At 41.5% G+C, this 18,128-nt stretch overlaps 2 protein-coding genes across 2 annotated transcripts; both read right to left on the bottom strand.

The window, feature by feature from the left end:
* Positions 1-353: 353 nt before the first annotated feature.
* LOC706213 (olfactory receptor 2T2) lies at positions 354-1,950 on the bottom strand. Its single transcript, XM_015129426.3, has one exon. The coding sequence runs from the start codon at positions 1,945-1,947 to the stop codon at positions 973-975; it is 975 nt and encodes a 324-aa protein (XP_014984912.3). The 5' UTR covers positions 1,948-1,950; the 3' UTR covers positions 354-972.
* Positions 1,951-10,017: 8,067 nt separating this feature from the next.
* LOC106995347 (olfactory receptor 2T27-like) lies at positions 10,018-14,533 on the bottom strand. Its single transcript, XM_028848809.2, has one exon. It carries the CDS (start codon positions 12,358-12,360, stop codon positions 11,407-11,409), a length of 954 nt encoding a protein of 317 aa, XP_028704642.2. The 5' UTR covers positions 12,361-14,533; the 3' UTR covers positions 10,018-11,406.
* Positions 14,534-18,128: the final 3,595 nt, after the last annotated feature.

Genomic DNA, 18,128 nt, shown 5'->3' with positions numbered 1-18,128 from the left:
AAATACTTGTCTTTAGCATATCAGTGAAGATGTTGAGAATAAGAAAATTGAACAACTTATTCCAAGGGAACTAAGTAGAATCAATAAACCAAGACATTTTATCTATTACCATTTAAGTGTAAATGGCAGTTTTGTAGGTTTTCGGCCATGTAACAATCTTAATGGCAGTCAGTTTTCAATAAATGAATATTTATTTCCAGGAATATATTGGACTCCATGGGAATAAACGCAGGGCAAGTATTTATAATGTTTTATCACTTACCTCTGAACTAAGAACATTCATAAAATGTAAGAATAAAGAATCAAAATACGATAGTATCACCTAAAAGTTTTCTAAATAAAACTGCTACACGTTTAGCACTGGAAAATATTTTACTTGTATCGAATGTTTGAAAGTAAATCAAGGAGGTGGCAAATGCTCCGATTTCCATTCAGAGGATGGTCAGCAATGCAGACAGAAGGATCATGATCACAGGTTAACACGGGCACTCCAGAGGGCGGCTGGGCTTGCCAGGAACGGTTTCTAGGGCTGCCTGCCTGAGAATCCCCTCTGGAAAGGTTTCTTGGTGAATCCAGTTGAACAAGTTGGCTAATGCAGAGATGCTCCCCAGCTTTGCTATTGTTGCCAAGTAATCATCGCAACAGGATGATTTTGCCTGTTAATAATTTTGAATTAGCTACGTGACAACATTCTTCAGAAGCAATACCGTATTTTCTGAAATAGCTGCGTTATTGGTTGCAGCACTGCGGATGTTAGAGTCCCCACTAGTCCTCCCTGATCACAGTCGCCACCCTGATGCCCTGGGAGTCCCCGCTAGTCCTTTCTGGTCACAGTCGCCACCCTGATGCCCTGGGAGTCCCCGCTAGTCCTTCCTGGTCACAGTCGCCACCCTGAGCTTCAGAACCAATACCGTATTTTCTAGAATAACTGCGTCATTGGCCGCAGCACCGCAGATGTTTGCAGAGTCCCCGCTAGTCCTTCCTGATCACAGTCCCCACCCTGATGCTCTGGGAGGAGCCACATCTCCCCAGCACTTTCCTCAGAGCTGCGGCCACCTCTTGATTCCTCAAGCTGTAGATGAGTGGGTTGAGCATGGGGGTGAGGATGGTGTAGAAGGCGGACACCACTTTGTCCTTCTCCGGGGTGTGGTAGGAGTGGGGCAGCACGTTGGTGTAGAAGGCCGCCCCGTAGAACATGCTCACCACCACGACGTGGGAGGAACACGTAGCAAAGGCTTTGCGCCGGCCCTCAGCAGAGTTCATCCGGTGGACAGTCAGGAGGATGCGCGTGTAGGACACGGAGATGACGGACAGAGGAGGGAGCAGCATCAGCACGCAGCAGGCATACATCAGGGTCTCGTAGAGCGACGTGTCTGTGCACGACAACCTCAGCACGGCTGGGATCTCACAGAAAAAGTGATTGATCTCTCGGGAGCTACAGAAGGGGAAACTCATAGTGACAGGAGTCAGCATGAACCCATCCAAGGAGCCGCCCACCCAGGAGCCGAGCACCATGAATAAGCAGAGCCTGCGGTTCATGAGGAGCGGGTACCGGAGAGGGTCGCACACAGCCACGTACCGGTCATAGGCCATGAGACCCAGCAGGAAGAATTCCCCTCCAATCAGGGTCAGGTAGAGGAAGATCTGAAGTGCACAGCCCAGGAAGGAAATGGTCTTGTCCTTGGACAGGAGGTCCTGGAGCATCTTGGGGACCGTGATACAGATGTAGATGGTGTCCATGATGGAGAGCTGGCTGAGCAAGAAGTACATGGGAGTGTGGAGGCGGGAGTCCACATGGATGAGCAGAATCATGAGCACGTTGGCTGTTATGGCCACCACAAAGATGGAGAAGACTATTGCAAAGAGAAGCCGGGGGAAGGCAGGATGGGTGATGAGGCCTGTGAGGACGAAGTTAGTGGAGTTCTGGAGAAGGCCCTCCATGCCCATGGTCCATGAGCGCTCCGTGGGCTGTCGAGGCAGAAATCCGGCAGCTTATTTAACGACCTGCCATGTAGGAAGAGCCCACCAGGAATAGGATGTCAGCAGCATGTGATAAAGCAAAGATCACCTACTTCAGGATCATTTGAAATCCCAGTTTCAGTGTTAATGATCTGTATGATATTGGACAGAAAATCTCTCAACTAAATTTCATCAACTGTGAAAGCTCATCCTAGTTCTATACAGGCTGGATGTGAGATGTAAATGTAATAATTCATACAGTACCTGGTTTAGAATCGGCTTATTTTGATCTTCTGAATACATTTTATAATCTTACCACTTTAGATTGAAAGTTTTCTGAGGGTGGTTACCGTGCCTTATTTCCCATTTCGCCTTGCAATACATGGTTTGGGTTTAAATTGTTCTCTGCATCTCCATTAAGATGATTGTATTAAGATCATACACAGATATCTAACTTGTGACTTACGAAATTGGTAGAAAATATCTAGATAACTGACTTTTTTGGCTGCTGTTCCTAAACAGCTTTACAACAAGTCTGCAACCTCAAAGCAGTACAGATGACCTCATTTGAGGTCAGGAGCCGCTGTCTTGTGGTTAGACTTTTGCCCTGCAAAGGGAGTTCATGTTTTAGTCATGGATTGCTATGAGACCTTGTGTTTTTCTCACACTAATATGGGGATCATAAATCTGGAAGGACCACCACAAACTGCTTCAGAGCAGGACTTTAGTTTCCTTATCATGGTGGTCTATTCTGGTTGACAATGAATTCTGCTAAAATTTTATGACTAGATACTGCATCATATCACTTGATGGACTTAATCTTCTCTTGTTTAGCCAAAACGTTAGCGTTTCTGACAGAGTGGCATTCTGAACCTGTCCTACCTAGTGTAATATCTTCCCAGGAATCCACTGCTAGTTGGGTTTTTTCCTCAAATTTCTCTACCATTTTGCTGATCCTTCATGTCTCTAAAAATAACTAGTCAGTTGCAGTGGCTCACACCTGTAGTCCCAGCACTTCGGGTGGCTGAAGCAGGCAGATCACCTGAGGTCAGGACTTTGAGACCAGCCTGGCCAACATGGTAAAACCTCATCTCTACTAAAAATACAAAAGTTAGTCGGGCTTGGGGGCAGGTGCCTGTAAAATCCCAGCTACTCGGGAGGCTGAGGAAGGAGAATCGGTTGGGCGGGGGAGGCGGAGGTTGCAGTGAGCCGAGATCATGCCATTGCACTCCAGCCTGCGGACAAGAGCGAGACTTCGTCTCAAAAAACAAAACATAACAAAGAGTCTATAGCTCGTAAAGACATTTCTGAACTCAAGACAGCAGTATCAAGCATTCCTTGAACTAAATGGAATGAGTTCTCATGCTTTGAGTAACGTGAATGTGTGTTCTTTTGATATGTTCAGGAATATTGAGGGATGAATTGTTCCTTTTAGATTATGGTGTACCTCTTTCTCATTTTAGGGACAGGATTACTGAAGAAATGTTTCTGTAAAACGTTTTGGCCACCAATACTACAAATATATCTGAATCTTTTGGTTCCAGAATAGTCAAATTTATAGTCTCTGAAGCATCAAGAAGGAATAATCTCCCCTTACGTTGAAGCAAAAACAATAGGAACAGTAGACAGTTTTCCTTCTTAGTGCTCAAAGATGGAGATGTGCGTAATAGACCTAAAAGATGAGTAAACTTTCAAAGAGAAAAAGAAAAGCAATTTTTATGTTGGTCTGTGCTGAAACTTCAATTAATCACACCTTGGTTGAGGAGAAAAAATATATATGAGCATCAAATATTAACTCCTGTCAAGCTTGATAAGAGTCAGTTACTTTTGCCTTCTCTAATAGGTGTAAGATTTTCTTGTGATAGCCACAGCTTTGAGTCATGGGTCAAGAGACTATTTAAATATAAAATTCCATTTATAGTGGCTTTTGCAACAGCTTGTTGGAAAAGTATTAATCTGGCAGACAATAAGTTTATCTTGACCCATATCTATTGTTTCACTTAAATGCATTATGGATATTATACATTAGTTACTATAGTGTTAGCTTACAATCATCCTTTAAAAATACACTTTGAGAAACTGAAATAGGCAAGAAAGACATGAAAGTGACTTAAAATAATTACTTTTGAATCAGAACACAAGTCAAATCATTTTGTTTCATATAAATAATCAGACTACACTTCACAAGGTATTCAAAGGGGAGGCAAAACAGTCTATTGCCTCAAATGTCTGATAGAGGAGTAAACCATTTTCAACTCCCAGATCTTATCTCATTGTAGATCCCAGAATAGAAGAGTAAAAAGCTGAAATAGAAAAATATGATTTTAGCCAACCTCCCTTATTTTTATACAACCAAGACTGTTTAAAAAAGATTAGAGATTGCTTGTGTTGTGTGTATATGTGTGTAGAGTGTTCATATGTGAGTGTGCATGGCATGGGTAGGGATGTGTGTAGGGAGCAGCCCCGCTGAAGAGCAGAACACTACACTGGCTGGGCGCAAACGAGCAATTCACCCATTTCAATGAAGCCAATATTGAGAACCAAATGTGACATGTTCAAATGCGAGCCTGATATTGTTCCATAGGATACTGGGCATTGCAAGTAGGCAGATAAAGTATCTGCATTATGAAAAAATTTGTTATCAGTTACTTCTGTTTAAGTCAGTTCCGGGCATCTAAATGTTAACATTTGAGTTGATGCTATTTAACATGTGTGGTTTGGCTTATTCACACACACAAGATCCTAGATTCCATTCCCCATCAGGTCATCTTTCCTCCACTATGATTATTCTCCACTCTAAGACCCTTAGGTTTTTTCCTATTTCCCTCATCTAGTCTTTCCAAAAAAAAAAAAAAAAAAGGCTTTTGAAAGAGAGGAAGATAAAGAAAGATTTCCATGATCGAAGCTTCAGGCCTCTCTGCTGTTCAAGGCGGGGAACACTTTGTCCCCAGTGCAGGTTAGAACATAACCCAGAAACCCTGACCCCCAGGACCAGTTATAACGTCACCCAGTGTTGCAGCATAATTATCTGGCAGGAACGGGAGGGTGGGAAGATCAAGCCCAGAGGTGGAGGACACCGTGCACAGGAGCTCTGCATCTGTTATCTGCACACTTGGGGCTGATGGGTAAGGGATGAGTGAGCTCACCAAGAGGCATTTATTCTACCTGCGGTCTGCCACATGGCGAGAAGCTGGAAAGAGAATGAGGAGAATCTCCCTGCAGGGCGCCAGGTGATCAAAGCTGGATGTTTCAGGACAACAGTCCTGGGGTTGTTCTGGGAGAAGCCATAGAAATCAAGCACAATTGGTGACTCACTGAAAATTGTATGAAGAGATCTCCAAGGGAGGTCAGATGTTATTCTACCAGGAAGAGCTTCGTGCAATTCATTGACACCCCTTTCCGGGAATTCAGCATGACAAGAGCTATGAGAAGAATCAGCCAGTGTCCCTTCTGTGGCAATCCAGCTGCTAACCAGAACTGACCTTCTCCACTTGACACAATTTACCTGCAGAGCTTTATAGGGAGGGGTTTTCCATTCCATCCTTGGAGACAGAACGCCTCAAGTGCAAACACATTCCGTGTTCAAGACACTCACCTAGTACTGTGTGAGCTAAGATTAACAGCAACTGACAATATTCTTAAGGGGTATATAGCTAAGTTTGATTAATGTATCATATCAAAAATCCTCATAAAAGCAAATCATTTTAAGTCTAAAGTGGGGATTTCTAAAAATGAAAATATGTTGGGGACTATTTTAAAAGGTGTTTAACCACAAATAACAGCTAATGCCGTTGTGCTTTACTCAGCTGTCAAAATCGCTTTGGGGATGACATGCATAGTTACTTCTCCAGACCTCAGTGTTTTCAGTAAAAGAATGGATTAGTAAAATGTTGGTGACACGCCAAAGTGCCACATAGCTCTAACAGTCATCATTTGTCACTGAATGAGAAAAAGGGGGCCAAGTATAGTATATTGGGGTCGTCTTTCTGCTTTGATTAAAGCTTGTAAGAGAAGATAATGGTGTGAAAGGCACTAAGAAGATAGAGGAAGAGAAACAGGAAGTTGTGATATTCCCCAAACCATAAAGAACAGGGCTTTACATGTGCCGGGTAGTTTAGTTTTACAACATACATGAAGTCACAGCAAACAAGATGCTACACATCAGCTTGAGTAGTGGACAGAGGTACAGATTCCCCTTATCTGTGGGAGACAGTTTAAGACCCCCCCACTGTGGATGTCTGGAACTGCAGACAGCACTGAGCCCTATACATACACCATATTCTATCCATGCATACATACCTATGATCAAGTTGAATTTATAGATTAGGCACAGTAAGGAAGGGATTGACAATAAAATAGAACAGCTAAGACAATATACTGTGGCTATAACTTAGTTTGATGTGTCACAGCAAAACTTGCAGTTTTCTTCCTTCGTGATCTCAAAGAAAGTTTTTCTTAACGTAGATCTTGGCAAACTCAGCTTATGAGTTTAAGTCAAGAACTTTCACCTTTTTACTCAAAGCACCTTACAGCCTCTCTCCGGCACATCTAAGTTGCTTCACGGCTCCATCTCTTCGGGGCCGTTAAGAAAAATTACTGAGTTACTTGAATCCAAGCACTGTGAGGCCCCGCCACAGTCGATGACCCAGACAGCTACTGAATGACTTGGGGTAGCACAGACAGCGTGAAGAAGCCAGACCAAAGGACGATCCGTGTCCTCTGCAGGACAAGAGTTCATCATACTCAAGATGATGTGCAATTGAAATTTGAGTTGAGATTTTTAATTTAATATTTTTGTAAACTTGGTAAATAGCAGGAACCTGGCCAATTGCAGGTAACTAAAACTGGAAATGAAAGTGTTAAAGAATTCCGACAGTTTTCCTCTTATCTCAAAAGGTTCACCCAAGGGCTAGAGGGACTGAAATAATCTTAAAGCACAAAACTTTTAAAGAGAATCTAAGTGATCACTGCTTTGAAGACAGTGTATTGCAAGAACCAGAAGACAGGAGTCAGTCCAGTAAAACAGTGCAACACTGGAGAGGGAAACCGGTCTGATTCCAAAACTCGAGACTGAAAGACGACAGTGTAAATGTCAGAAAAAGGCTCGAAAGCAGGAATCAGGCACCTGGGGTGAAAGAAAGGGGAGAGTCCGGTCTAACCACAGCTGAAGAGCCCACGGAGAGCTGAGGTGTGTGGGGTGGAGTGCAGCTGGAAAATGAAGGTGGAGAGACCAGAGGCTCAGTGTTGAGAAATAAGGTGTAAATGGGAATTGTTTCAGTAGGAAAGTTACATGCTGAAATAGGCACGTACAAAAGATCTAGCAGTTTTACTCTCCACAGCAACCTAGTATTCCAAGGATGTGAATTTCTCTTTTCCTTTACCTTATATCTCCAGTTCTAATTACATACTGCCTTAGATATCCCACTCTACCTGCATATTTTTAAGGATTTTATCTTAAGGCACATGTGGATGCCTTATGGGGTAAACAAAAGAGGAAGGTTAGGAAAAAAATCAAATTTTCCTCCAAGCATGCACAAAGTCTTCAGTCACACCTAAATGCATATGAAAGGGAGCAATTGTCATTTAACAAAATGTAAATTAAAATTTTAACAAAATATTCAGAGGGTAATCTATGCTTATCCAATAATATGCACCCTTGCTACCAGTTAAAGTCTGAAACTTTCTTCCAGCTGTCAGCTCTTACACGCCATTTTCCTCTAGTAAATCTATTCATGTTCTTCTAAACTATTAGATTTCCCTTAGCTTCCCACGTTTCATGCTAAATGCCCTTTTTCAGTCATCTGCTTGCCGATTAGTGAATATATGCATTTATGCTTCTTAATCCTGAGAAGGACCACTGCCCTCAGTTATCAGCAGATAAGCTCACAGTAAGGTGGCCTTCTAACAGTTACAGAGTAATACCTAAAGAAAACATCCCAATATCTGGGTAATGTTCTGGTTTTCATGAAATCTAAGATCCTACCTCAGAGAATCTGGGTCCACGTCTTTCTAAAGCAGCAGTGGAAAGTCAGACCTCTTAAATACATGTGTGTGGGGGTGAGGCTAGATCAGAAAGTCTTTTCACTAATAGATTCCCACATCCCCCAGGAAGAATTCCTGGGTTAGCAGTTAATCCAGGTTGACTGGGTTTACCACATGAATTTTAGAAGCAGCCCATCCTTTCTTGCAGAGGGTGCATTGTTTTCCCAAGTGAAGGACTGGAATTGTTTGCTATTTCGTCATGAAAATGTCTTACTGAATCTTGGCATCTCTCCAGAGATGGAGAAGTGATATGGGGATAAGAGCCTTGCTCTAAATTGAAAATTAGATTTTAAATCTTTAGAAATACAAGCTATGACAAAACTCTCCGTCACTGGCCTATTTTGTTTGGGGAGAAATATTTAAAGTTATAAATATAAGTGTGAACCAGAGAGCATTGGAGCCAAGTCTCAGTGTAGAGGTTTCTGGTGCCAAGGTTGAGGATGCAACCTGGAAAAAACACAAAATGACAGGAGCATCTGAGATTTGTGCTTCTTCCAAAGAGGGTTGGGAGGCTCCAATATTTAAAAAGGAAACAGTGGGTATTTGAGGAAGAAAAAAAAGGCAGGGGGGGAAGTGTGGGTAAATGGAGTAAGTGGTTGCCTTCTTTCAAGGCGTTGATCAGTGTTCACTGAATTCGCACTTCAGATGTGAAAGGAGAGGGTTTAGAGGAACAGTCAGCTGGGCATTCATCTCCTGCCTAATCTGGATTTGTATATAAAGGGACACCGAGGGAAGAGTCAAATACGCATTTCTTTAATGGAAGTGGAGGGATGACCCCCAAGGCCTGTCTGTCCACTGCCTCCGAAGATAAGCCGTTCATTTAACATTGTCAGAACATTCAACAGAATGGTTTTAGGGTAAAGATCTTTGGGCCGGCAAGGAATTTCCTTGGGAGCAAATTGTGGGGAAGGTTCCTTGGGGAGGGATGTAGCCTTCTACCTGTGTAGCTATCCATTTGGGAACAGTATGGAGTCTGTAGCTATCCAGTCAGGAACAATATGAAATAGTTTTTTGCATGACAGTTCCCAAGCTTGACTTTTCCCTTTGGCTGAGTTTGGGTCCCAAGAGTTTTATTTTCCTTCTACTTTCTCCTACCTTCTGTTTTCACAAAAGTATTTGTCACACAGGTTAAGTGTTCTTCAGAATTAATTTGTCTTATGCATAGTACAGAAGAACGTTGAATTCAGTAGGAATAAAGGAGACATGAGAAACTAGAAGAATGAGGGAAAGGATGCAATGGGTAGAGAAGTGAGGGTAAAACAAGTTATACGTTTTCTAAAATTTTTCACAAGAGTATATCAAGATATTTAAAGATTAGGAAAATTGAACTTCCTAACATTTATTTCTCTAATGGGGAAAAGGTCTTGTTTGGGAGCAGAACAACTTCCATAACAGTAATAACATTGAATACTTTGATTTAAGTCAGCTAATGGGCACATGATCATTTCTAGTCATCACAAATCCATTAGACACATACCTTATTCCCTGTCCTCCTAATGTTACAGATAAACAAAACCCTGTACCTCTTCAGCCTTTAGAATGTGATTCAATAATTCTTCCTAAAAATTTTATATGTCATCCATAAAATTCTCCAACTAGCTATTGGATTGATTGGATAGACTCTTCCCTCTGGTGTGATGTGTCTACAGAGCCACAAATGGGTTACAATCAATATTGATCCTCCAAACTACCCTGGATTGGTCTCAGTGCCCGATTTGGCTACAGCCACAGGGAAGTTGATTTTGCTGTCAACAGCCAGTTTTCCTCAATGTGCCATAAAACTATTTTTATTAGTTGTCATGAAGTGTTTGAGAAGTGCTGCTGTATCAATTAGGTTGGGCTTGTATTAACTTTCCTAAGGAAAAATAAGACCTGTGAACAATGTATTGATTGGTATTAGTTTCTAACTCACATGTCACAGTGTTTTGTCTAGTGTCAAATTTAGTTATCTTGTGAAAATAGAGTCTACATTATTTCTATAAAAGGTATTGTGGCATCTCAATCTTCCTTTTCATGTTTCTTATTTTTCACTTCTCTTCCTTCCCTTTAACTTTTCAAGTAATCCTTTTATATCAGTAGGTATAGACTTCATTGCTACAAGCTGAGAGTGACTCCCACAGTTTGGAGTTTAGATTCTCAGTGTTTTATTTGCAAATAAATTCTGCCTGCTCACTCACTCCATTCTGAAAGTGCCACTTGACATTTAGGGTGAATCTATTATGGAAAAACCCTGCTAGTTACCATAAGAATTTTTAAGTGTTCTTTCTAAATTTCTAAAGATATGGGCCCTCTGCTCATGTCTCTGAAAAACAGACAATCCATTTTCACACTGCTATAAAATACCCAAGACTGGGTAATTTATAAAGAAAAAGGTTAAATGGGCTGAGTTCCACATGGCTGTGGAGGCCTCACAACCATGCTGGAAGGTGAAGGAGAAGCAAAGGCATGTCTTACATGGTGGCAGGCAAGAGGCATGTGCAGGGGAACAGCCCTTAGTAAGACCATCAGATCTTATGAGACTTATTCATTATGAGAACAGTATGGGAAACCCCTCCCCACAACCCCAGGATTCAATTACCTCCCACGAGGCCCTTCACACTACATGTGATTTATAGGAGCTAGAATTCAAGATATTTGGGTGGGGACACAGCCAACCCTTATCAGACACATTCCAGTAAGTTCTTTACTGGAGGTTCTGGCAAGAAAAAGTTATAGGCTGAGGTTAAGATCTACAGTAAGAATGAATCTTCTATCTTTGAAATTCTGTAGAAGGAAAACGTGGTAATTTTGCTGTTGCACCTCAAACTGCAAAACTTGTAGCCACGGTGTGTGATAAGTGTTTAGGTAAGAAAAAACATTACATTTATGGTAGAAGACAAGCAAATGTGTTGTGACCGACATCAGGTTCTATGCTTACGGTTTCAGGCTTCCCCCGGGAGTCTTAGAACACAGCCTCTGAGGATAAGATGGTGACTGCTATGTTTGAAATATGGTGTTTGATGAGTTGATTCTTTATAATGGTCAGTGGACAGTGTCTAAAGGGGAGAAGTCGGGAGAAGTCAGGGAAGCAGCTGAAGATGACCGTTTCCTTTTGTCGTGACTGAGCGGCGCCAGAAACAGGCTACTCTGATTTTTACTGGAGTGCACAACCTTGTTAAAAGCTGATGGGTAACTACTAAACCCCAACTTTATGCCTACACCATCCCAGACTGTTCATTGTTCAGAACCTTCATTCCTTTCAAAAATGAAATCCTTAAAATCCCAGGCAGCTTTCCAAACCTCATAAATGCCCCACAGTTGCTGGCATGGGGGCGACTTGTTTCCAGGCAGAGAATATTTAAGTTCAAGGGCAACAACAGTCTTGTATCCTTCATTTCAAATCTCTAGCAGCATATTGCAGTTTCTTTAGAAAGTGGCTACCTTTCCTGAGGACACACACCTCCCCACCACCTTCTGTAGGGCCCCTGTGACATCCTTGTTCCTAAGGCTATAAATGAGTGGGTTGAGCATGGGAGTGAGGATGGTGTAGAAGGCAGACACAGCTTTGTCCTGCTCAGGGGTGTGGTAAGAGTGAGGCAGCACGTATGTGTACATGGCAGCCCCATAGAAGAGGCCGACAACCACCATGTGTGAGGAGCAGGTGGCCACAGCCTTTCGCCTCCCCTCTGCCTCACTCATCCTATAAACAGTCATGAGAATTCTTGTGTACGAGGCTGAGATGACAGAGAAAGGGATGAGGAGCATCATAATGCAGCAGACATACATGGCTGTCTCGTAGGCCGACGTGTCCGTGCAGGAGAGCTTCAGAAGGGCAGGGACCTCACAGAAGAAGTGGTTGATCTCCCGAGAAGCACAGAAGGGGAACTGCATGGTGACGGGGGTGAGCAGGAAACCATCCACAGACCCTCCCAGCCAGGCTGCCGCCACAACCAACCAGCAGACCCTACGGCTCATGAGGACAGGGTAGCGGAGAGGGTTGCAGACGGCTATGTAGCGATCATAGGACATGAGTCCTAGGAGGAAGAACTCAGCCCCTGCTAAGGTCAGGTAGAGGAAGTGTTGGGCAGTGCATCCTGCAAAGGAAATGGCTCTCTGGCTCATCACCTGGTCCACCAGCATTTTGGGCACAATGGTGGAAATGTACAGGATGTCCATGAGGGAGAGGTGGCTGAGCAGGAAGTACATGGGGGTGTGGAGGCGGGAGTCTATGTGGATGAGAATGATCATGGCCATGTTGCTGGCTACAGAGGTCACAAAGACCAGGAGAACGAGGGCAAAGAGAAGCCAGGGGAAACGGGCATTGCTGAACAAACCCAAGAGGATGAAGTCGGCATACACGGAATAATTGCCCCGCTCCATAGCTCTGTAGGGTACACAAGAGAGACATATCGGTTAGGTTGGGAAAGGTATCCGATTTACCTAAAACATTATGAAGCAGTCATGAACAAACCAAGGTAAAGTCGTCTTCCTGAAGCTCATAACAATTTCCTGAGAGCTGCCTGAGCAGGATTGTGCTACATCTCATATAGTTCAGGATGATTTTCTCGATTTGGTGACTACTATTTAGAGTTCATGATGAAACAATCTTTCTGTTCATGACCACATTCACTTCTATCTTTCGAGTACCACCTTACATCGGGGGGATGCACTTAAGGAACCAGCCTGATTGAATAGGAGAGGGTGGTGGGAGGAAAGGAGGATTGCCCCTGTCCTAGACTGCTCTCCTTATACTAGACTCGAGTTCTCACAGTTTGAATGTCACCAAGAGTATATGTGTTGCCTATTGAATAACTGCATTGAGCTGACCTAATTTCTACCATTCTGGACACGTTTGTACATTGTCAAATGCGAGTGCTCAACTTCTATCAGGCAGCATATTTGAAAATGAGCCTGCGTTGAATAAAAAGAGCTGAGTTATGAGAAGTCATTCGAGAATTCATAGGAAGAAATCACAGGAGAAAATGTTTAGGGTCAACCCGTGTTTGCTTTTTCTTGCAGCAGAAAACTACTGGGTAACATACGACTTGTTAACAATTAAGTTAAATGGTAGTATAACATTTTATGAATGTTAGAGATAGTGTATCCCAAAAGAGATCTCAAACTCGAAGTTAGATTAAGCATGTATATCCATATCGGTTAATCTTAACTCATGTGTCCCTAAATGCGGTATGTGGATAGCTTCTCTGCATGGTACGGAGCTGCACTGTCCAGTGTGGAGCCCGAGACATGATGCTCCAAGTCAAGATGTGCCATCAGTACAAGTTACATTAAGAATTCCAAATCTTGTTAAGAATATATGCAGCACAGCTCCTTAAAACTTTATATTGATTATGTGGTAAATGTTTTAGATACATTTGGATCTAGATTAAAATTTTCACTTGTTTTACATTTTTGATGTGGTTACTAGAAAATTTAGAATTATCTCTGTGGCTCCCCTAGGATTTCTACTAGACAGCACTGGTCTAGAGGTATCATCCCTTTCTGAGAATACGACGGCTCCAAGTACCTTCATCCAAACAAGTCCTCCAGAATTAAACAACCCAAATTAGAATTGAGCCAAGAAATTTAGGTGCGACACCAAACTAGAAAAATGTCTACTTGTATAAGCATTCACCTGCCAATAGTAATAACCGATTCATAAATTTTACATTTCTGAACAACTTTGTAAGATACTAGACCATTCTACAGTTGAAAACGAGGCTTAAGGAAACTTCCCCAGAGGAACATGGTTCTCTTCAAACAGTGACGGTGTAATTGTTCTATGCTGTTCTCCAACAGGACAAAGACATCAATTCATTCCTCCCACAAACGTTTCCCAAGAGGCACACTGGGTAAGCCCAAGTTTGATATTCCAAAAGGACCTGAAAGAATGTAAGACATCATCTGTCTTCAGGAAGCCTAGAATCAAGGCACATGAACATATGCAGTATGTGTGACCACAGATGCACTTTCAGAATGATTTTAAGACCGCTGCAGTTTTGACTTATTTGGTATGTAAACAAAGGACAATAAAAATGGAAGCTGCAGCCCACTGGCTGGTAGACAGGAAACTCACCAGGGCCCCTCGGTACATTCCACCACAACCAGGCCACAATGGACGGATGGAAAATGATGAAAACTAAATTCTCAGCCAGATTTTTACTGATGAAACCCACATTATATCCTTATGCATTTTTCAGTTCTCATTCTTGAAATGTTACCAAGCTTTATGCCAGAGCTTTCCACAAGCTGTTTTATTATTTTTTTAAACCGTGTTAAACCATTGGGGAAATTAAAGGCAAACACATAGCAGCAATTCGTATGATGGAGAGGTAAATGCTCACCTAGACCTGGTTGTCCACAATTTACTAAGAACAAGATCCTTGGAGGGCTATGCTCGTTATTTCACAGTAAATTCAGAGAATGGTGGAACCTACTGGAGACCAGCCAGTGACTGCTATTGGTCCACTGGGAATATTACAGCTCAAGAGGAAAAAATGGGTCCAAAAATATGCTTATCAGGGCAGCTGTGTCCCAAAACCCTGACCATTAATACTCCTGGCCCTGAAACTTGTTAATGAAACCCCGAGGATCTCCCCAGCTTTCTTCACAAAGGGAAAGGGGAGATGCGAGTGGCTCCGTAACCACTCAGATTTTAAAAACCATCTTCCACTCTTGTCAGTGTTGATTCATTCCCTGTGTTTTAAAAATTACCCAGTATAACATTTAATACTTGGGAAAGAAAAAAGGAATCAAGTGGGTTACTCCGTGCCCCCATGTAATAACTTTTTATGTCTATGCATAGTTTCAAGCTTTAGTAAACTAACTTTATATATACTTAATATTTAGCACCTTTCCCACGTAGTCTTTATACAGACTATTGCTGTAACTGAATGACACTCAACTTAGAAACATGAATGTAAACCAAGTTTGCTTATAATATACAATATTGTGAGGTTGATTCTCCGGTGTAGCTCATGGAGAGTGGTGTACAATGCTTTAGAAGCCCATCAACCAGATCGTTAGATGTTTAACAGTAACAGAGCACACTTACGGCCGCATCGTGCTTGCCCGTGTTTAGCACTAGTATCTCAACTCACGTTAATAGGGATTTCTTTGATTACTAATAAAATTGAACATATATTTTTGTCTATTGATTTTCCATGACCGTTTCTATATAGGTGATTTGTTAAAATTAGTGTCTTCTATAGAACAAGAACGTTGTTTAATATTTAGTAATATTCTGATGTCCTATTTAGTGCAGCTATTTTGCCCCCGAGGTTACTTACAATTGTAACTTTGATGTTTAGGCCAAATGTTTTGAAATATTTAAAGACATTTATCATTCTGTATGCCGAATTTTTGAAAAATATTTTCCATCCAGGTATGTGATTTGTACAGTTTTACTTGAATTTTTAAAATGCATATTTTTATGCATTTAAAATCTTTGGTCTAGACATTAAAAATTATGCAACTATTGGTTTATGATGTCAATCCAATCATCATGAATTTGTTCCTTAAGATCATGCCAGTGAGTTTATGTAACTGTAGTTCAAATAAGCACGAGTCCAAGTGTGATAAGCAGGAATGACTTAAGTTCCAACAGTTCTCCTTGTGGATGTGGGAACACCCTCGTCACGTGCGTAAATTCTGGTGTAAGTGGGTACTCAATAAGTGACAGCCAGGTTAGCCTTAAGATAGTAATAGCAACAATTAACTTTGGGGATCTCACACCCTCTGCTGTCCATATGTTTCTCTCAAATAGCAGATCCAACAGCAGGTAGCCAATTTTCTTCTACTTTCATTTTTGATGTTGTCATTCTGTCAGACTCTTGCTCGGCATCAGAGATTGGCAACAATTCTTGGTGACCATCTAACTCAGAATATGTTTGAGTGCTAAAAGGCTAAGCTAGACAGGAGATGAGGACAACAGGCATAAAAAAAGAGTATCTTGAGAGATCAGAACAGGGCAATGGTGACCCAGACTGTAAGACATTAAATTCTCTGTATAATGAGATTCATTATGTTTCCTCCCCAGAAGTATCTTCACATGAAGTGTCACTTCTAGTTGTGGAAAAAACATTTTCTAAATTAAGATTAATTTGGGGAATCTTTAGAACGGTCAAGAAGTTTTAAGGCCGAGAGATTGTCTTGAAGCAGACCAAGGGCATCATCACCTTCAGTCTCTAGAAAAGTTGAACTGAGTTCTTCCCCTGTCTATTCCTACCCTTGAAACTTTATTCTTGGCATTTACTATGTAGCATTGTGAACATTAAACAATTTTTAATCAGAAAGCCGGGTTTGTAATCCTATCTTCATTGATAAGCTTCTGGATGTCTGGCAAGCCACTCACATTCTGTTCTATCAGCCTCTGGGAATTTCTAAGTATGGGGCAACGGTTTCTTGGAGGATAGGGAGGGTCTTCCTAAACCATTTTTAGATACTTATGAGGTACCTAAGAAGGTGGCATACTACAAATTAGATAAGCTCTTTATAAAGATGTTAAAATTGTATAGGTGAATATATGTTGCAATAAACACTTTGTTGGAATCATTACAAATCTGTCTAGAATTCCCAAGTAATCTGCTACGTTCTGATGTACACAAAAGATAACCGAGTCCGTAACAGAAGAAACAGGATCAAATTATTTAACAGTAGCACTATCCACAAGTATCTCCAGTTCAAAGTCAGACCTATCAGCTTCAGCATTCTCCAGTATTTGATTTGAACCAACTTTCTAGTAGGTCCAGAATCTAAAGCATCCTGCGATTGATCAGCATCAAGACTGCAAACTTACCTTACACAGTATCTTCCCCAAACACGATGATCTGAATATTTAGAGAAAAACCTTACAGAACTAAGGTAGTAAACAGTTGTTCAGCATTTCCTTTTATGTAGTAAGTGTGGAGAACCAAGAGGCATCCATTATTCTATATTCTGTATTTCAAACTTGTTTTCTGAGCTGAAACAGAAGAGTGCAGGCAGGGAGTGTCCGAATTTAAACAAGGTACAGTGGATTAGGCATGGAATTACATCTTGTTGTTGGCAGAAAGATAAGGGTCAGTCCCTAACTATTGTAAGATTTTAGAATACAGTGATAGGTGAATACTTTGAAGATCTAGCAACAGACCAGCCTGAATCTGTAAATGCCTAATAACTAATGCAAAGTTGACAGCAGCTACATTATATGCAGGCTGCTAAGAAAGATCCAGCGACTTACACAGGAGAGCTTGCATCATGGCGATGGCTAGTACTCCCAACTCAGGAGGTAATTGACATCAGTATGTCTCTGGGGTCCTTGTCCCTAAGCCTGCAATTTACACCATTCATGCAAATGTGACAAAACTCCTTCACCTTAAAAATGTAACCTCAATTTACAAATTAAACACCCAGATAAAGTTAGGTTGCAGGCCCTGCAATTAAATTGTTTTTACTTCGTTCATGACATCGTTTTGAAAGTTTTTTCTCCCCGCCCCCCACTTCCAACTTTTAGGCATTTCTCTTGAAATAGAAATCCAGTGTTTCTAAGTATTAGTAGTCTTGCATTTTGGGCCATTCCCCATCTCTCTCAAGCAATATGTCATCCTGTCTTTCTTGTAACTTGTAATACATAAGAAAACTTTCAGCATTGCAAGCATTTAAAAATATATACAGGTTAGTAAAATAAGAGAAGCTGATCTGAGTTACTTCAAAATATCAAGACCTTTTCTCATTCCAGTATTCTCACAAGGGCCCACACCAATTCCTGGGGGGGAGGGGAGGGGGGATCCCAGACCCTGCAGTCTTGCTGTGCTGCAATCTGTGCCTGCATGATCTTGGCTTTCATGTAATTCATTATTTACCTCACTGGTGTTTAAGAATTAGTGAGGGTTGGAATTCAGCTTTTCTGAGACTGAAGCTTATGCACTCTGGGGCTTAAAAGGCTACAAATCATGATTGCACGGGTATAATACTCAGTGAAAAAACAAATTACACCTTTAAAAAAGCTGATGAGTACCACAAATACATAACACTATCTTAACTGGTTGACCTACACCACTTCCCATTCTTTCCCCCAAATGGCTACATACTATGTACTCCAAGATATTTTCTATAGCAAGAGATGGTTCAATCCTAGTATGGTTGAAAATTTTTAAAATTTGGTACTT

Source organism: Macaca mulatta, chromosome 1, assembly GCF_049350105.2.
Source record: "Macaca mulatta isolate MMU2019108-1 chromosome 1, T2T-MMU8v2.0, whole genome shotgun sequence".
In the NCBI taxonomy this organism is placed as follows: Eukaryota; Metazoa; Chordata; class Mammalia; order Primates; family Cercopithecidae; genus Macaca; species Macaca mulatta.
Note: the sequence above shows the minus strand (reverse complement) of the source record. Positions and strands in the feature narration are given on the sequence as shown.